The sequence below is a fragment of the Scyliorhinus torazame genome, chromosome 13 (assembly GCF_047496885.1).
Source record: "Scyliorhinus torazame isolate Kashiwa2021f chromosome 13, sScyTor2.1, whole genome shotgun sequence".
NCBI classification, from domain to species: Eukaryota; Metazoa; Chordata; class Chondrichthyes; order Carcharhiniformes; family Scyliorhinidae; genus Scyliorhinus; species Scyliorhinus torazame.
The window spans coordinates 223694905-223710895 of NC_092719.1; the positions used below are offsets into that span (position 1 = coordinate 223694905).

At 38.4% G+C, this 15991-nt stretch overlaps 1 protein-coding gene across 2 annotated transcripts in view; it reads right to left on the minus strand.

The window, feature by feature from the left end:
• The window catches only part of LOC140388636 (netrin-4-like), a 77934-nt gene that overhangs the window by 61419 nt on the left and 524 nt on the right, over positions 1–15991 (minus strand). For both annotated transcript variants that reach the window (XM_072473092.1, XM_072473091.1), the window contains exon 2: positions 1437–1978. In XM_072473092.1, coding sequence (XP_072329193.1) covers positions 1437–1978 — 542 coding nt within the window. The remainder of the gene's footprint in view (positions 1–1436; positions 1979–15991) is intronic.

Genomic DNA, 15991 nt, shown 5'->3' on the forward strand with positions numbered 1-15991 from the left:
CCTATCTATCTCTGTCTTAAAGACACTCAGTGATTTGGCCTCCACAGCCTTCTGCGGCAAAGAGTTCCACAGATTCACCACCCTCTGGCTGAAGAAATTCCTCCTCATCTCTGTTTTAAAGGATCGTCCCTTTAACCTGAGATTGTGTCCTCTGCTTCTAGTTTTTCCTACAAGTGGAAACATCCTCTCCACGTCCACTCTATCCAGGCCTCGCAGTATCCTGTAAGTTTCAATAAGATCCCCACTCATCCTTCTAAATTCCAACGAGTACAGACCCAGAGTCCTCAAACGTTCCCCATACGACAAGTTCTTCATTCCAGGGATCATTCTTGTGAACCTCCTCTGGACCCTTTCCAAGGCCAGCATATCCCTCCTTAGATACGGGGCCCAAAACTGCTCACAATACTCCAAATGGGGTCTGACCAGAGCCTTATACAGCCTCAGAGGTACATCCCTGGTCTTGTATTCTAGCCCTCTTGACATGAATGCTAACATTGCATTTGCCTTCTTAACTGCCGACTGAACCTGCACAGAGCTAAATCACTGGCTTTGAAAGCAGACCAAGGAAGGCCAGCAGTACGGTTCAATTCCCGTACCAGCCTCCCCGAACAGGCGCCGGAATGTGGCGACTAGGGGCTTTTAACAGTAACTTCAGTTGAAACATACTTGTGACAATAAGCGATTTTCATTTCATTTCACATTAACCTTAAGAGAATCGTGAACAAGGACTCCCAAGTCCCTTTGTGCTTCTGCTTTCCGAAGCATTTCCCCATTTAGAAAATAGTCTATGCCTAGATTTCTCCTTCCAAAGTGCATAACCTCACACTTTTCCACATTGTATTTCATTTGCCACTTCATTGCCCACTCTCCTAGCCTGTCCAAATCCTTCTGCAGCCCCCTTGCTTCCTCAATACTACCTGTCCCTCTACAGATGTTTGTATCACCTGCAAACTTAGCAACAGTGCCTTCAGTTCCTTCTTCCAGATCATCAATGTACTGCACTGGCAGAGTTAGTCTGGGTTTTGTGTTCAGGTCTCTGGAGTGGGCTCGGGCACTGTCTGTGCGGAGTCTGCACCTTCTCCCCGTGTCTGCGTGGGTTTCCTCCGGGTGCTCCGGTTTTCCCCCACCATCCAAAGATGCGCAGGTTAGGTGGATTGGCCGTGATAAATTGCCCTTAGTGTCCAAAAAGGCTAGGTAGGGTTACTGGGTTACGGAGATAGGGTGGAGGTATGGGCTTAGGTAGGGTGCCCTTTCCAAGAGCTGGTGTAGACTTGATTGGCCAAATGGCCTCCTTCTGCACTGTAAATTCTATGCTTCTATGAGTGGGATTTAAACCCATAACCTCCTGGTTCAAAGGCCAGAGAGCATCCACTGAGCCAACGTGACCCTAAACTAAGACAATGTGATGCCATCGGTTGTCACTTTCAAACTCTTACCTCACCCTTGGAACAGGGCAATGGATCAGAGTATCTGGAGGTGCAAAGTGAGCTCTCCTGCACTGTGTCATCGACCATCCCGAACATCTCCGAACAATTCCTGGCAAAGTACTTGTAGGGTTTCCAGCTCCGCCCATGGTCCTGGGACCGCTCCAGCATCATGGCTGCTGGTCTGGGTGACTTAAAGACCAGGATGGTATGCGTCAGGTAGAATTCAGTCTCCAGGTCCAGTCTGACCTCCTCCCTGGGCACCCCTTGGGCAGATTGCCACCACCTACTCCGCTGGTGGAAGGAATCGTCTGTCATGTCTGTGGCTGGGTGGGAATATTCCGATTGGTTAGAATTGCATTTGGAGCACACAGTATGTCTGCAGATGGAGCTGAGGTCTTCAGGATGATCACCACCATGGAAGGAGCAGTATAACTCTGGTCCGTTGTCACCACAGGTGGTGAGAGTGTGCACTGCCCTCCCTGTTGCCAGGTTACCAACTGAAGGATTGCAAGACCTTCCATCGCATCGAGAGGTTTCTGACTTCCACCTGTCTGATTTTAAGAGAAAGGAATATTATTGACAACATAGAGTCAATTCATGAAGGGAGATGTCCGGATACAACCCACACAGACTCCCCACAAAGCGGGAATACGGAATGTTGTGCCCAGATCTGGGAGACTTTTCCAGGATTCCTTCAAAGGAAAAGGGGAACCTACCTTCTCTTGACTTCAGCTACGAATCTCACCCCTTTCGCTGTCATGGCTCCACCTTTCCTACCCCAGGGGCGATGGATGAGTGGAATTAGTGGGAGTTTGGTTTGGGAATAGAGCCCGGGATGAGTTGAGGATGGTGGTTGGGCCAGTCAGGAATTTGGGATGGTTGAGTTTAGAGGTAATTAGAACATCAATGAGCATTTGAGCATCAGAGGAAGGGACATAGATGAACAATTTCTCACAGGTGGAAGTAACTATTCTTTCCGATAGGTGGGAAAGGAGTCAGGAGGTGATCACAGGATTAAATCGGATCTCAAGGCCATGAGGAGTTTGCTCGTATCTGAGTCAGCCGTGCCAGAAAGGGGATGGAATTGACAACAAGAGAATGGAGTTTGTGGCAGACGGGGGAGAGGGGGGGTTCGGTATTTTCCCAATATTAACAGGAGAAAGGTGGATTGGCCATGACAAATTGCCCTTCGTGACCAAAATTGTCCTTAGTGTAGGGTGGGGTTGCTGGGTTATGGGGATAGGGTGGAGGTGTTGACCTTGGATAGGGTGCTCTTTCCAAGAGCCGGTGCAGACTCGATGGGCCGAATGGCCTCCTTCTACACTGTAAATTCTATGATAATCTATGAAAACAGCTGCTCCTCCAAGACTGGATGAAGGTACAGAGATCGTGGGGGGACTGAGAGAGGGGCTGGTGAAGTTGAACAGTGTGTTCACAGTCTTTGTGTGGGGGTTCAGCTCATTCCCACTGATGGAGAAAAGACTAGGAGAGATCCTCCAGTGGTGTGGGGGAGGGGGAGATGCCATTGCTGGAGACTGACTGTGATCTCAGAGTGATGCAGCACAGAAAGAGGCCATTCAGCTCTCTGCCTGGACTAGCTCCTTCGAAGAGTTACCAATTAGTTCCGCTCCCCCTTTTAACGTTACTATTGAATCTGCAGCATATTCCAGAGGCTCGGTGGCTCAGGGGTAAGGGGTAAGGGAAATACCAATCACATTGAGCTGGAGCATGGGGTTAGAGTATCAGAGAAAGATACTGTGGAGCATGTCAAAGATTGATCACACCCAGGAGAGAGAGAGAGAGAGAGATTCTGTTTCTCCAGGTTCCTCTCTCTGCATTTCTTTACCCTCTTCTACATTTCTCCTTCACCCTGTTTTTATTCTGTGACAATCCGCTACACTCTTTGGAGTCTAATTCATCTGTTCCATAGTTTTTTTTCTTTTTTTTAAATTTAGAGTACCCAATTCTTTTTTTCCAATGAAGGGGCAATTTAGCGTGACCAATCCACCGACCCTGCACATCTTTGGTTGTGGGGGTGAGACCCGCGCCGACACGAGGAGAATGTGAAAACTCCACACGGACAGTGACCCAGGACCGGGATATAACCCGGGTCCTCAGTGCCGTGAGGCCGCAGTGCTAACCCCTGCGCCACCGTGCTGCCCTACTGTTTCATAGTTTTGAGTAAACCAGTTTCGTGCCAAATCCAGAGAGCAGTTTGTTGGGGACTAAATAGAGCATCGATCCTTTCCAAACCCAACTCTGGACCGCCAATGATTTTACGATATTTTAGTGGAAGTTTATGGTTAGATTATACGTGATTTTGCCTTGTTTGAGAATGAAAGAATGGCTTTCAATAATGGCGGGCTTTGGGTGGGGGGCGGGCGATGGGGTGACCACAGGTTTGAACTATTGGATGTAGAGCTAAGAATGAAATGAAATAATTCTGGAGTGTGAATCAGATTAATTCTGGAGTGTGAATCAGATAAATTCTGGAGTGTGAATCAAATTAATTCTGGAGTGTGAATCAGATTAATTCTGGAGTGTGAATCAGATTAATTCTGGAGTGTGAATCAGATTAATTCTGGAGTGTGAATCAGATTAATTCTGGCATGTGAATCAGATAAATTCTGGAGTGTGAATCAAATTAATTCTGGAGTGTGAATCAGATTAATTCTGGAGTGTGAATCAGATTAATTCTGGAGTGTGAATCAGATTAATTCTGGAGTGTGAATCAGATTAATTCTGGAGTGTGAATTAGATTAATTCTGGAGTGTGAATCAGATTAATTCTGGAGTGTGAATCAGATTAATTCTGGAGTGTGAATCAGATTAATTCTGGAGTGCGAATCGGATGAATTCTGGAGTGTGAATCAGATTAATTCTGGCGTGTGAATCAGATAAATTCTGGAGTGTGAATCAGATTAATTCTGGAGTGTGAATCAGATGAATTCTGGAGTGTGAATCAGATTAACTCTGGCGTGTGAATCAGATTAATTCTGGAGTGTGTATCAGATTAATTCTGGTATGTGAATCAAACTAATTCTGGAATGTGAATCAGATTAATTCTGGAGTGTGAATCAGATTAATTCTGGAGTGTGAATCAGATTAATTCTGGCATGTGAATCAGATTAATTCTGCAGTGCATATCAGATTAATTCTGGAGTGTGAATCAAACTAATTCTGGTGTGTGAATCAGATTAATTCCGGAATGTGAATCAGATTAATTCTGGAGTGTGAATCAGATTAATTCCGGAATGTGAATCAGATTAATTCTGGCATGTGAATCAGGTTAATTCTGGAGTGTGAATCAGATTAATTCTGGAGTGTGAATCAGATTAATTCTGGAGTGTGAATCAGATTAATTCTGGAGTGTGAATCAGATTAATTCTGGAGTGTGAATCAGATTAATTCTGGAGTGTGAATCAGATTAATTCTGGAGTGTGAATCAGATTAATTCTGGAGTGTGAATCAGATTAATTCTGGAGTGTGAATCAGATCAATTCTGGAGTGTGAATCAGATTAATTCTGGAGTGTGAATCAGATTACTTCTGGCATGTGAATCAGATTAATTCTGGAGTGTGAATCAGATTAATTCTGGAGTGTGAATCAGATTAATTCTGGCATGTGAATCAGATAACTTCTGGAGTGTGAATCAAATTAATTCTGGAGTGTGAATCAGATTAATTCTGGAGTGTGAATCAGATTAATTCTGGAGTGTGAATCAGATTAATTCTGGCATGTGAATCAGATAAATTCTGGAGTGTGAATCAGATTAATTCTGGAGTGTGAATCAGATTAATTCTGGAGTGTGAATCAGATTAATTCTGGAGTGTGAATCAGATTAATTCTGGAGTGTGAATCAGATTAATTCTGGAGTGTGAATCAGATTAATTCTGGAGTGTGAATCAGATCAATTCTGGAGTGTGAATCAGATTAATTCTGGAGTGTGAATCAGATTAATTCTGGCATGTGAATCAGATTAATTCTGGAGTGTGAATCAGATTAATTCTGGAGTGTGAATCAGATTAATTCTGGAGTGTGAATCAGATTAATTCTGGCATGTGAATCAGATAAATTCTGGAGTGTGAATCAAATTAATTCTGGAGTGTGAATCAGATTAATTCTGGAGTGTGAATCAGATTAATTCTGGAGTGTGAATCAGATTAATTCTGGAGTGTGAATTAGATTAATTCTGGAGTGTGAATCAGATTAATTCTGGAGTGTGAATCAGATTAATTCTGGAGTGTGAATCAGATTAATTCTGGAGTGCGAATCGGATGAATTCTGGAGTGTGAATCAGATTAATTCTGGCGTGTGAATCAGATAAATTCTGGAGTGTGAATCAGATTAATTCTGGAGTGTGAATCAGATGAATTCTGGAGTGTGAATCAGATTAATTCTGGCGTGTGAATCAGATTAATTCTGGAGTGTGAATCAAACTAATTCTGGAGTGTGAATCAAACTAATTCTGGAGTGTGAATCAGATTAATTCCCGAATGTGAATCAGATTAATTCTGGAGTGTGAATCAGATTAATTCTGGAGTGTGAATCAGATTAATTCTGGAGTGTGAATCAGATTAATTCTGGAGTGTGAATCAGATTAATTCTGGAGTGTGAATCAGATTAATTCTGGAGTGTGAATCAGATTAATTCTGGAGTGCGAATCGGATGAATTCTGGAGTGTGAATCAGATAAATTCTGGAGTGTGAATCAGATGAATTCTGGAGTGTGAATCAGATGAATTCTGGAGTGTGAATCAGGTTAATTCTGGTGTGTGAATCAGATTAATTCTGGAGTGTGAATCAAACTAATTCTGGAGTGTGAATCAAACTAATTCTGGAGTGTGAATCAGATTAATTCCGGAATGTGAATCAGATTAATTCTGGAGTGTGAATCAGATTAATTCTGGCATGTGAATCAGATTAATTCTGGAGTGTGAATCAGATTAATTCTGGAGTGTGAATCAGATTAATTCTGGAGTGTGAATCAAACTAATTCTGGAGTGTGAATCAGATTAATTCTGGAGTGTGAATCAGATTAATTCTGGAGTGTGAATCAGATTAATTCTGGCATGTGAATCAGATTAATTCTGGCATGTGAATCAGGTTAATTCTGGAGTGTGAATCAGATTAATTCTGGAGTGTGAATCAGATTAATTCTGGAGTGTGATTCAGATTAATTCTGGAGTGTGAATCAGATTAATTCTGGCATGTGAATCAGATAAATTCTGGAGTGTGAATCAAATTAATTCTGGAGTGTGAATCAGATTAATTCTGGAGTGTGATTCAGATTAATTCTGGAGTGTGAATCAGATTAATTCTGGCATGTGAATCAGATAAATTCTGGAGTGTGAATCAAATTAATTCTGGAGTGTGAATCAGATTAATTCTGGAGTGTGAATCAGATTAATTCTGGAGTGTGAATCAGATTAATTCTGGAGTGTGAATCAGATTAATTCTGGAGTGTGAATCAGATTAATTCTGGAGTGTGAATCAGATTAATTCTGGAGTGCGAATCGGATGAATTCTGGAGTGTGAATCAGATTAATTCTGGCGTGTGAATCAGATAAATTCTGGAGTGTGAATCAGATTAATTCTGGAGTGTGAATCAGATGAATTCTGGAGTGTGAATCAGATTAATTCTGGCGTGTGTATCAGATTAATTCTGGAGTGTGAATCAAACTAATTCTGGAGTGTGAATCAAACTAATTCTGGAGTGTGAATCAGATTAATTCCCGAATGTGAATCAGATTAATTCTGGAGTGTGAATCAGATTAATTCTGGCATGTGAATCAGATTAATTCTGGAGTGTGAATCAGATTAATTCTGGAGTGTGAATCAGATTAATTCTGGAGTGTGAATCAAACTAATTCTGGAGTGTGAATCAGATTAATTCTGGAGTGTGAATCAGATTAATTCTGGAGTGTGAATCAGATTAATTCTGGCATGTGAATCAGATTAATTCTGGCATGTGAATCAGGTTAATTCTGGAGTGTAAATCAGATTAATTCTGGAGTGTGAATCAGATTAATTCTGGAGTGTGTATCAGATTAATTCTGGTATGTGAATCAGATTAATTCCGGAATGTGAATCAGATTAATTCTGGAGTGTGAATCAGATTAATTCCAGAGTGTGAATCAGATTAATTCCGGAATGAGAATCAGATTAATTCTGCAGTGCATATCAGATTAATTCTGGAGTGTGAATCATTAATTCTGGTGTGTGAATCAGATTAATTCCGGAATGTGAATCAGATTAATTCTGGAGTGTGAATCAGATTAATTCCGGAATGTGAATCAGATTAATTCTGGAGTGTGAATCAGATTAATTCTGGAGTGTGAATCAGATTAATTCCAGAGGGTGCATCATCTTAATTCTGGACTGTGAATCAGATTAATTCCAGAGTGTGTATAATTTTAATTCTGGAGTGTAAATCAGATTAATTCTGGAGTGTGAATCATTAATTCTGGAGTGTGAATTAGATTAATTCCAGAGTGTGTATAATTTTAATTCTGGAGTGTAAATCAGATTAATTCTGGAGTGTGATTCAGATTAATTCTGGAGTGTGAATCAGATTAATTCTGGCATGTGAATCAGATAAATTCTGGAGTGTGAATCAAATTAATTCTGGAGTGTGAATCAGATTAATTCTGGAGTGTGAATCAGATTAATTCTGGAGTGTGAATCAGATTAATTCTGGAGTGTGAATTAGATTAATTCTGGAGTGTGAATCAGATTAATTCTGGAGTGTGAATCAGATTAATTCTGGAGTGTGAATCAGATTAATTCTGGAGTGCGAATCGGATGAATTCTGGAGTGTGAATCAGATAAATTCTGGCGTGTGAATCAGATAAATTCTGGAGTGTGAATCAGATTAATTCTGGAGTGTGAATCAGATGAATTCTGGAGTGTGAATCAGATTAATTCTGGCGTGTGTATCAGATTAATTCTGGAGTGTGAATCAAACTAATTCTGGAGTGTGAATCAAACTAATTCTGGAGTGTGAATCAGATTAATTCCCGAATGTGAATCAGATTAATTCTGGAGTGTGAATCAGATTAATTCTGGCATGTGAATCAGATTAATTCTGGAGTGTGAATCAGATTAATTCTGGAGTGTGAATCAGATTAATTCTGGAGTGTGAATCAAACTAATTCTGGAGTGTGAATCAGATTAATTCTGGAGTGTGAATCAGATTAATTCTGGAGTGTGAATCAGATTAATTCTGGCATGTGAATCAGATTAATTCTGGCATGTGAATCAGGTTAATTCTGGAGTGTAAATCAGATTAATTCTGGAGTGTGAATCAGATTAATTCTGGAGTGTGTATCAGATTAATTCTGGTATGTGAATCAGATTAATTCCGGAATGTGAATCAGATTAATTCTGGAGTGTGAATCAGATTAATTCCAGAGTGTGAATCAGATTAATTCCGGAATGAGAATCAGATTAATTCTGCAGTGCATATCAGATTAATTCTGGAGTGTGAATCATTAATTCTGGTGTGTGAATCAGATTAATTCCGGAATGTGAATCAGATTAATTCTGGAGTGTGAATCAGATTAATTCCGGAATGTGAATCAGATTAATTCTGGAGTGTGAATCAGATTAATTCTGGAGTGTGAATCAGATTAATTCCAGAGGGTGCATCATCTTAATTCTGGAGTGTAAATCAGATTAATTCTGGAGTGTGAATCATTAATTCTGGAGTGTGAATTAGATTAATTCCAGAGTGTGTATAATTTTAATTCTGGAGTGTAAATCAGATTAATTCTGGCATGTGAATCAGATTAATTCTGGCATGTGAATCAGGTTAATTCTGGAGTGTGAATCAGATTAATTCTGGAGTGTGAATCAGATTAATTCTGCAGTGTGAATCAGATTAATTCTGGAGTGTGAATCAGATTAATTCTGGAGTGTGAATCAGATTAATTCTGGAGTGTGAATTAGATTAATTCTGGAGTGTGAATCAGATTAATTCTGGAGTGTGAATCAAACTAATTCTGGAGTGTGAATCAAACTAATTCTGGAGTGTGAATCAGATTAATTCCGGAATGTGAATCAGATTAATTCTGGAGTGTGAATCAGATTAATTCTGGAGTGTGAATCAGATTAATTCTGGAGTGTGAATCAGATTAATTCTGGAGTGTGAATCAGATTAATTCTGGAGTGTGAATCAGATTAATTCTGGAGTGCGAATCGGATGAATTCTGGAGTGTGAATCAGATAAATTCTGGAGTGTGAATCAGATGAATTCTGGAGTGTGAATCAGATGAATTCTGGAGTGTGAATCAGGTTAATTCTGGTGTGTGAATCAGATTAATTCTGGAGTGTGAATCAAACTAATTCTGGAGTGTGAATCAAACTAATTCTGGAGTGTGAATCAGATTAATTCCGGAATGTGAATCAGATTAATTCTGGAGTGTGAATCAGATTAATTCTGGCATGTGAATCAGATTAATTCTGGAGTGTGAATCAGATTAATTCTGGAGTGTGAATCAGATTAATTCTGGAGTGTGAATCAAACTAATTCTGGAGTGTGAATCAGATTAATTCTGGAGTGTGAATCAGATTAATTCTGGAGTGTGAATCAGATTAATTCTGGCATGTGAATCAGATTAATTCTGGCATGTGAATCAGGTTAATTCTGGAGTGTGAATCAGATTAATTCTGGAGTGTGAATCAGATTAATTCTGGAGTGTGATTCAGATTAATTCTGGAGTGTGAATCAGATTAATTCTGGCATGTGAATCAGATAAATTCTGGAGTGTGAATCAAATTAATTCTGGAGTGTGAATCAGATTAATTCTGGAGTGTGAATCAGATTAATTCTGGAGTGTGAATCAGATTAATTCTGGAGTGTGAATCAGATTAATTCTGGAGTGTGAATTAGATTAATTCTGGAGTGTGAATCAGATTAATTCTGGAGTGTGAATCAGATTAATTCTGGAGTGTGAATCAGATTAATTCTGGAGTGCGAATCGGATGAATTCTGGAGTGTGAATCAGATTAATTCTGGCGTGTGAATCAGATAAATTCTGGAGTGTGAATCAGATTAATTCTGGAGTGTGAATCAGATTAATTCTGGAGTGTGAATCAGATTAATTCTGGAGTGTGAATCAGATTAATTCTGGAGTGCGAATCGGATGAATTCTGGAGTGTGAATCAGATAAATTCTGGAGTGTGAATCAGATGAATTCTGGAGTGTGAATCAGATGAATTCTGGAGTGTGAATCAGGTTAATTCTGGTGTGTGAATCAGATTAATTCTGGAGTGTGAATCAAACTAATTCTGGAGTGTGAATCAAACTAATTCTGGAGTGTGAATCAGATTAATTCCGGAATGTGAATCAGATTAATTCTGGAGTGTGAATCAGATTAATTCTGGCATGTGAATCAGATTAATTCTGGAGTGTGAATCAGATTAATTCTGGAGTGTGAATCAGATTAATTCTGGAGTGTGAATCAAACTAATTCTGGAGTGTGAATCAGATTAAGTCTGGAGTGTGAATCAGATTAATTCTGGAGTGTGAATCAGATTAATTCTGGCATGTGAATCAGATTAATTCTGGCATGTGAATCAGGTTAATTCTGGAGTGTGAATCAGATTAATTCTGGAGTGTGAATCAGATTAATTCTGGAGTGTGATTCAGATTAATTCTGGAGTGTGAATCAGATTAATTCTGGCATGTGAATCAGATAAATTCTGGAGTGTGAATCAAATTAATTCTGGAGTGTGAATCAGATTAATTCTGGAGTGTGAATCAGATTAATTCTGGAGTGTGAATCAGATTAATTCTGGAGTGTGAATCAGATTAATTCTGGAGTGTGAATTAGATTAATTCTGGAGTGTGAATCAGATTAATTCTGGAGTGTGAATCAGATTAATTCTGGAGTGTGAATCAGATTAATTCTGGAGTGCGAATCGGATGAATTCTGGAGTGTGAATCAGATTAATTCTGGCGTGTGAATCAGATAAATTCTGGAGTGTGAATCAGATTAATTCTGGAGTGTGAATCAGATGAATTCTGGAGTGTGAATCAGATTAATTCTGGCGTGTGTATCAGATTAATTCTGGAGTGTGAATCAAACTAATTCTGGAGTGTGAATCAAACTAATTCTGGAGTGTGAATCAGATTAATTCCCGAATGTGAATCAGATTAATTCTGGAGTGTGAATCAGATTAATTCTGGCATGTGAATCAGATTAATTCTGGAGTGTGAATCAGATTAATTCTGGAGTGTGAATCAGATTAATTCTGGAGTGTGAATCAAACTAATTCTGGAGTGTGAATCAGATTAATTCTGGAGTGTGAATCAGATTAATTCTGGAGTGTGAATCAGATTAATTCTGGCATGTGAATCAGATTAATTCTGGCATGTGAATCAGGTTAATTCTGGAGTGTAAATCAGATTAATTCTGGAGTGTGAATCAGATTAATTCTGGAGTGTGTATCAGATTAATTCTGGTATGTGAATCAGATTAATTCCGGAATGTGAATCAGATTAATTCTGGAGTGTGAATCAGATTAATTCCAGAGTGTGAATCAGATTAATTCCGGAATGAGAATCAGATTAATTCTGCAGTGCATATCAGATTAATTCTGGAGTGTGAATCATTAATTCTGGTGTGTGAATCAGATTAATTCCGGAATGTGAATCAGATTAATTCTGGAGTGTGAATCAGATTAATTCCGGAATGTGAATCAGATTAATTCTGGAGTGTGAATCAGATTAATTCTGGAGTGTGAATCAGATTAATTCCAGAGGGTGCATCATCTTAATTCTGGACTGTGAATCAGATTAATTCTGGAGTGTGAATCATTAATTCTGGAGTGTGAATTAGATTAATTCCAGAGTGTGTATAATTTTAATTCTGGAGTGTAAATCAGATTAATTCTGGAGTGTGATTCAGATTAATTCTGGAGTGTGAATCAGATTAATTCTGGCATGTGAATCAGATAAATTCTGGAGTGTGAATCAAATTAATTCTGGAGTGTGAATCAGATTAATTCTGGAGTGTGAATCAGATTAATTCTGGAGTGTGAATCAGATTAATTCTGGAGTGTGAATCAGATTAATTCTGGAGTGTGAATTAGATTAATTCTGGAGTGTGAATCAGATTAATTCTGGAGTGTGAATCAGATTAATTCTGGAGTGTGAATCAGATTAATTCTGGAGTGCGAATCGGATGAATTCTGGAGTGTGAATCAGATTAATTCTGGCGTGTGAATCAGATAAATTCTGGAGTGTGAAACAGATTAATTCTGGAGTGTGAATCAGATGAATTCTGGAGTGTGAATCAGATTAATTCTGGCGTGTGTATCAGATTAATTCTGGAGTGTGAATCAAACTAATTCTGGAGTGTGAATCAAACTAATTCTGGAGTGTGAATCAGATTAATTCCCGAATGTGAATCAGATTAATTCTGGAGTGTGAATCAGATTAATTCTGGCATGTGAATCAGATTAATTCTGGAGTGTGAATCAGATTAATTCTGGAGTGTGAATCAGATTAATTCTGGAGTGTGAATCAAACTAATTCTGGAGTGTAAATCAGATTAATTCTGGAGTGTGAATCATTAATTCTGGAGTGTGAATTAGATTAATTCCAGAGTGTGTATAATTTTAATTCTGGAGTGTAAATCAGATTAATTCTGGCATGTGAATCAGATTAATTCTGGCATGTGAATCAGGTTAATTCTGGAGTGTGAATCAGATTAATTCTGGAGTGTGAATCAGATTAATTCTGGAGTGTGAATCAGATTAATTCTGGAGTGTGAATCAGATTAATTCTGGAGTGTGAATTAGATTAATTCTGGAGTGTGAATCAGATTAATTCTGGAGTGTGAATCAAACTAATTCTGGAGTGTGAATCAAACTAATTCTGGAGTGTGAATCAGATTAATTCCGGAATGTGAATCAGATTAATTCTGGAGTGTGAATAAGATTAATTCTGGCATGTGAATCAGATTAATTCTGGAGTGTGAATCAGATTAATTCTGGAGTGTGAATCAGATTAATTCTGGAGTGTGAATCAAACTAATCTGGAGTGTGAATCAGATTAATTCTGGAGTGTGAATCAGATTAATTCTGGCATGTGAATCAGATTAATTCTGGCATGTGAATCAGGTTAATTCTGGAGTGTGAATCAGATTAATTCTGGAGTGTGAATCAGATTAATTCTGGAGTGTGTATCTGATTAATTCTGGCATGTGAATCAGATTAATTCCGGAATGTGAATCAGATTAATTCTGGAGTGTGAATCAGATTAATTCCAGAGTGTGAATCAGATTAATTCCGGAATGAGAATCAGATTAATTCTGCAGTGCAAATCAGATTAATTCTGGAGTGTGAATCATTAATTCTGGTGTGTGAATCAGATTAATTCCGGAATGTGAATCAGATTAATTCCGGAATGTGAATCAGATTAATTCCGGAATGTGAATCAGATTAATTCTGGAGTGTGAATCAGATTAATTCTGGAGTGTGAATCAGATTAATTCTGGAGTGTGAATCAGATTAATTCTGGAGTGTGAATCAAACTAATTCTGGAGTGTAAATCAGATTAATTCTGGAGTGTGAATCATTAATTCTGGAGTGTGAATTAGATTAATTCCAGAGTGTGTATAATTTTAATTCTGGAGTGTAAATCAGATTAATTCTGGCATGTGAATCAGATTAATTCTGGCATGTGATTCAGGTTAATTCTGGAGTGTGAATCAGATTAATTCTGGAGTGTGAATCAGATTAATTCTGGAGTGTGAATCAGATTAATTCTGGAGTGTGAATCAGATTAATTCTGGAGTGTGAATCAGATTAATTCTGGAGTGTGAATTAGATTAATTCTGGAGTGTGAATCAGATTAATTCTGGAGTGTGAATCAAACTAATTCTGGAGTGTGAATCAAACTAATTCTGGAGTGTGAATCAGATTAATTCCGGAATGTGAATCAGATTAATTCTGGAGTGTGAATAAGATTAATTCTGGCATGTGAATCAGATTAATTCTGGAGTGTGAATCAGATTAATTCTGGAGTGTGAATCAGATTAATTCTGGAGTGTGAATCAAACTAATTCTGGAGTGTGAATCAGATTAATTCTGGAGTGTGAATCAGATTAATTCTGGCATGTGAATCAGATTAATTCTGGCATGTGAATCAGGTTAATTCTGGAGTGTGAATCAGATTAATTCTGGAGTGTGAATCAGATTAATTCTGGAGTGTGTATCAGATTAATTCTGGCATGTGAATCAGATTAATTCCGGAATGTGAATCAGATTAATTCTGGAGTGTGAATCAGATTAATTCCAGAGTGTGAATCAGATTAATTCCGGAATGAGAATCAGATTAATTCTGCAGTGCAAATCAGATTAATTCTGGAGTGTGAATCATTAATTCTGGTGTGTGAATCAGATTAATTCCGGAATGTGAATCAGATTAATTCTGGAGTGTGAATCAGATTAATTCCGGAATGTGAATCAGATTAATTCTGGAGTGTGACTCAGATTAATTCTGGAGTGTGAATCAGATTAATTCCAGAGGGCGCATCATCTTAATTCTGGACTGTGAATCAGATTAATTCCAGAGTGTGTATAATTTTAATTCTGAAGTGTAAATCAGATTAATTCTGGAGTGTGAATCATTAATTCTGGAGTGTGAATCATTAATTCTGGAGTGTGAATCAGATTAATTCCAGAGTGTATATCAGATTAATTCTGGAATCTGAATCATTAATTCTGGAGTGTGAATCTGATTAAATCCAGAGTGTGTATCATTTTAATTCTGGAGTGTAAATCAGATTAATTCCAGAGTGTGTATCATTTTAATTCTGGAGTGTGAATCAGATTAATTACAGAGTGTGTACCAGATTAATTCTGGAGGGTGAATCAGATGCTCTGAGTGTTTACCCATCCTTGACCCACACTTCGGTCCACCCGCAAATGAGCCTGTAATTAACATCCTAGCATTGATTACAAACCTTATTTTATTCCAGAAACATTGGATTTAGAGAATTATATGAAATATGCAAGTGAAATATGCATGTGTTATATAAGGTATCCAAATATAAGCGAAAACTTCAGATGAAAACTTGCCGAACAAGGTTGAGGAGATGAAATAAGGAAATATATTTAATATCCGATATCAGTGTAAGAACAGAAATTAAACATGTACCCTCAGCATGAAATCATCCTCACTATTAATACCGACTGTGTATTGGATACAAATCTGCATGTAACCTGGGAATATCTGAAGCGGGTGTCTGTGGCTATGTAACTGTGTTTATAATGAAATGTTGGATTATTATTCACTGAGAGAGAGTGGGGTGTGTGTCTTCTGCCTGTCGCCGCCGTGTCTGCAGGAGCTGCGGGTCTCTGAACCAGGAACACATTCGGGAGAAATAAATAAACAGCCAGGTTCAGACCGAACGCACCAGGACAAGAACAAAAAGGTTGTAAATAAACAAAGAGGCGGATATTTTTTTTAAAAAATGAAAGTTAAGAGGAGACAGAATCCAGAAGAATGGTGTTTTAAATTCCCCGGCTGGGTGACAAAGAATCTTTAAATTAA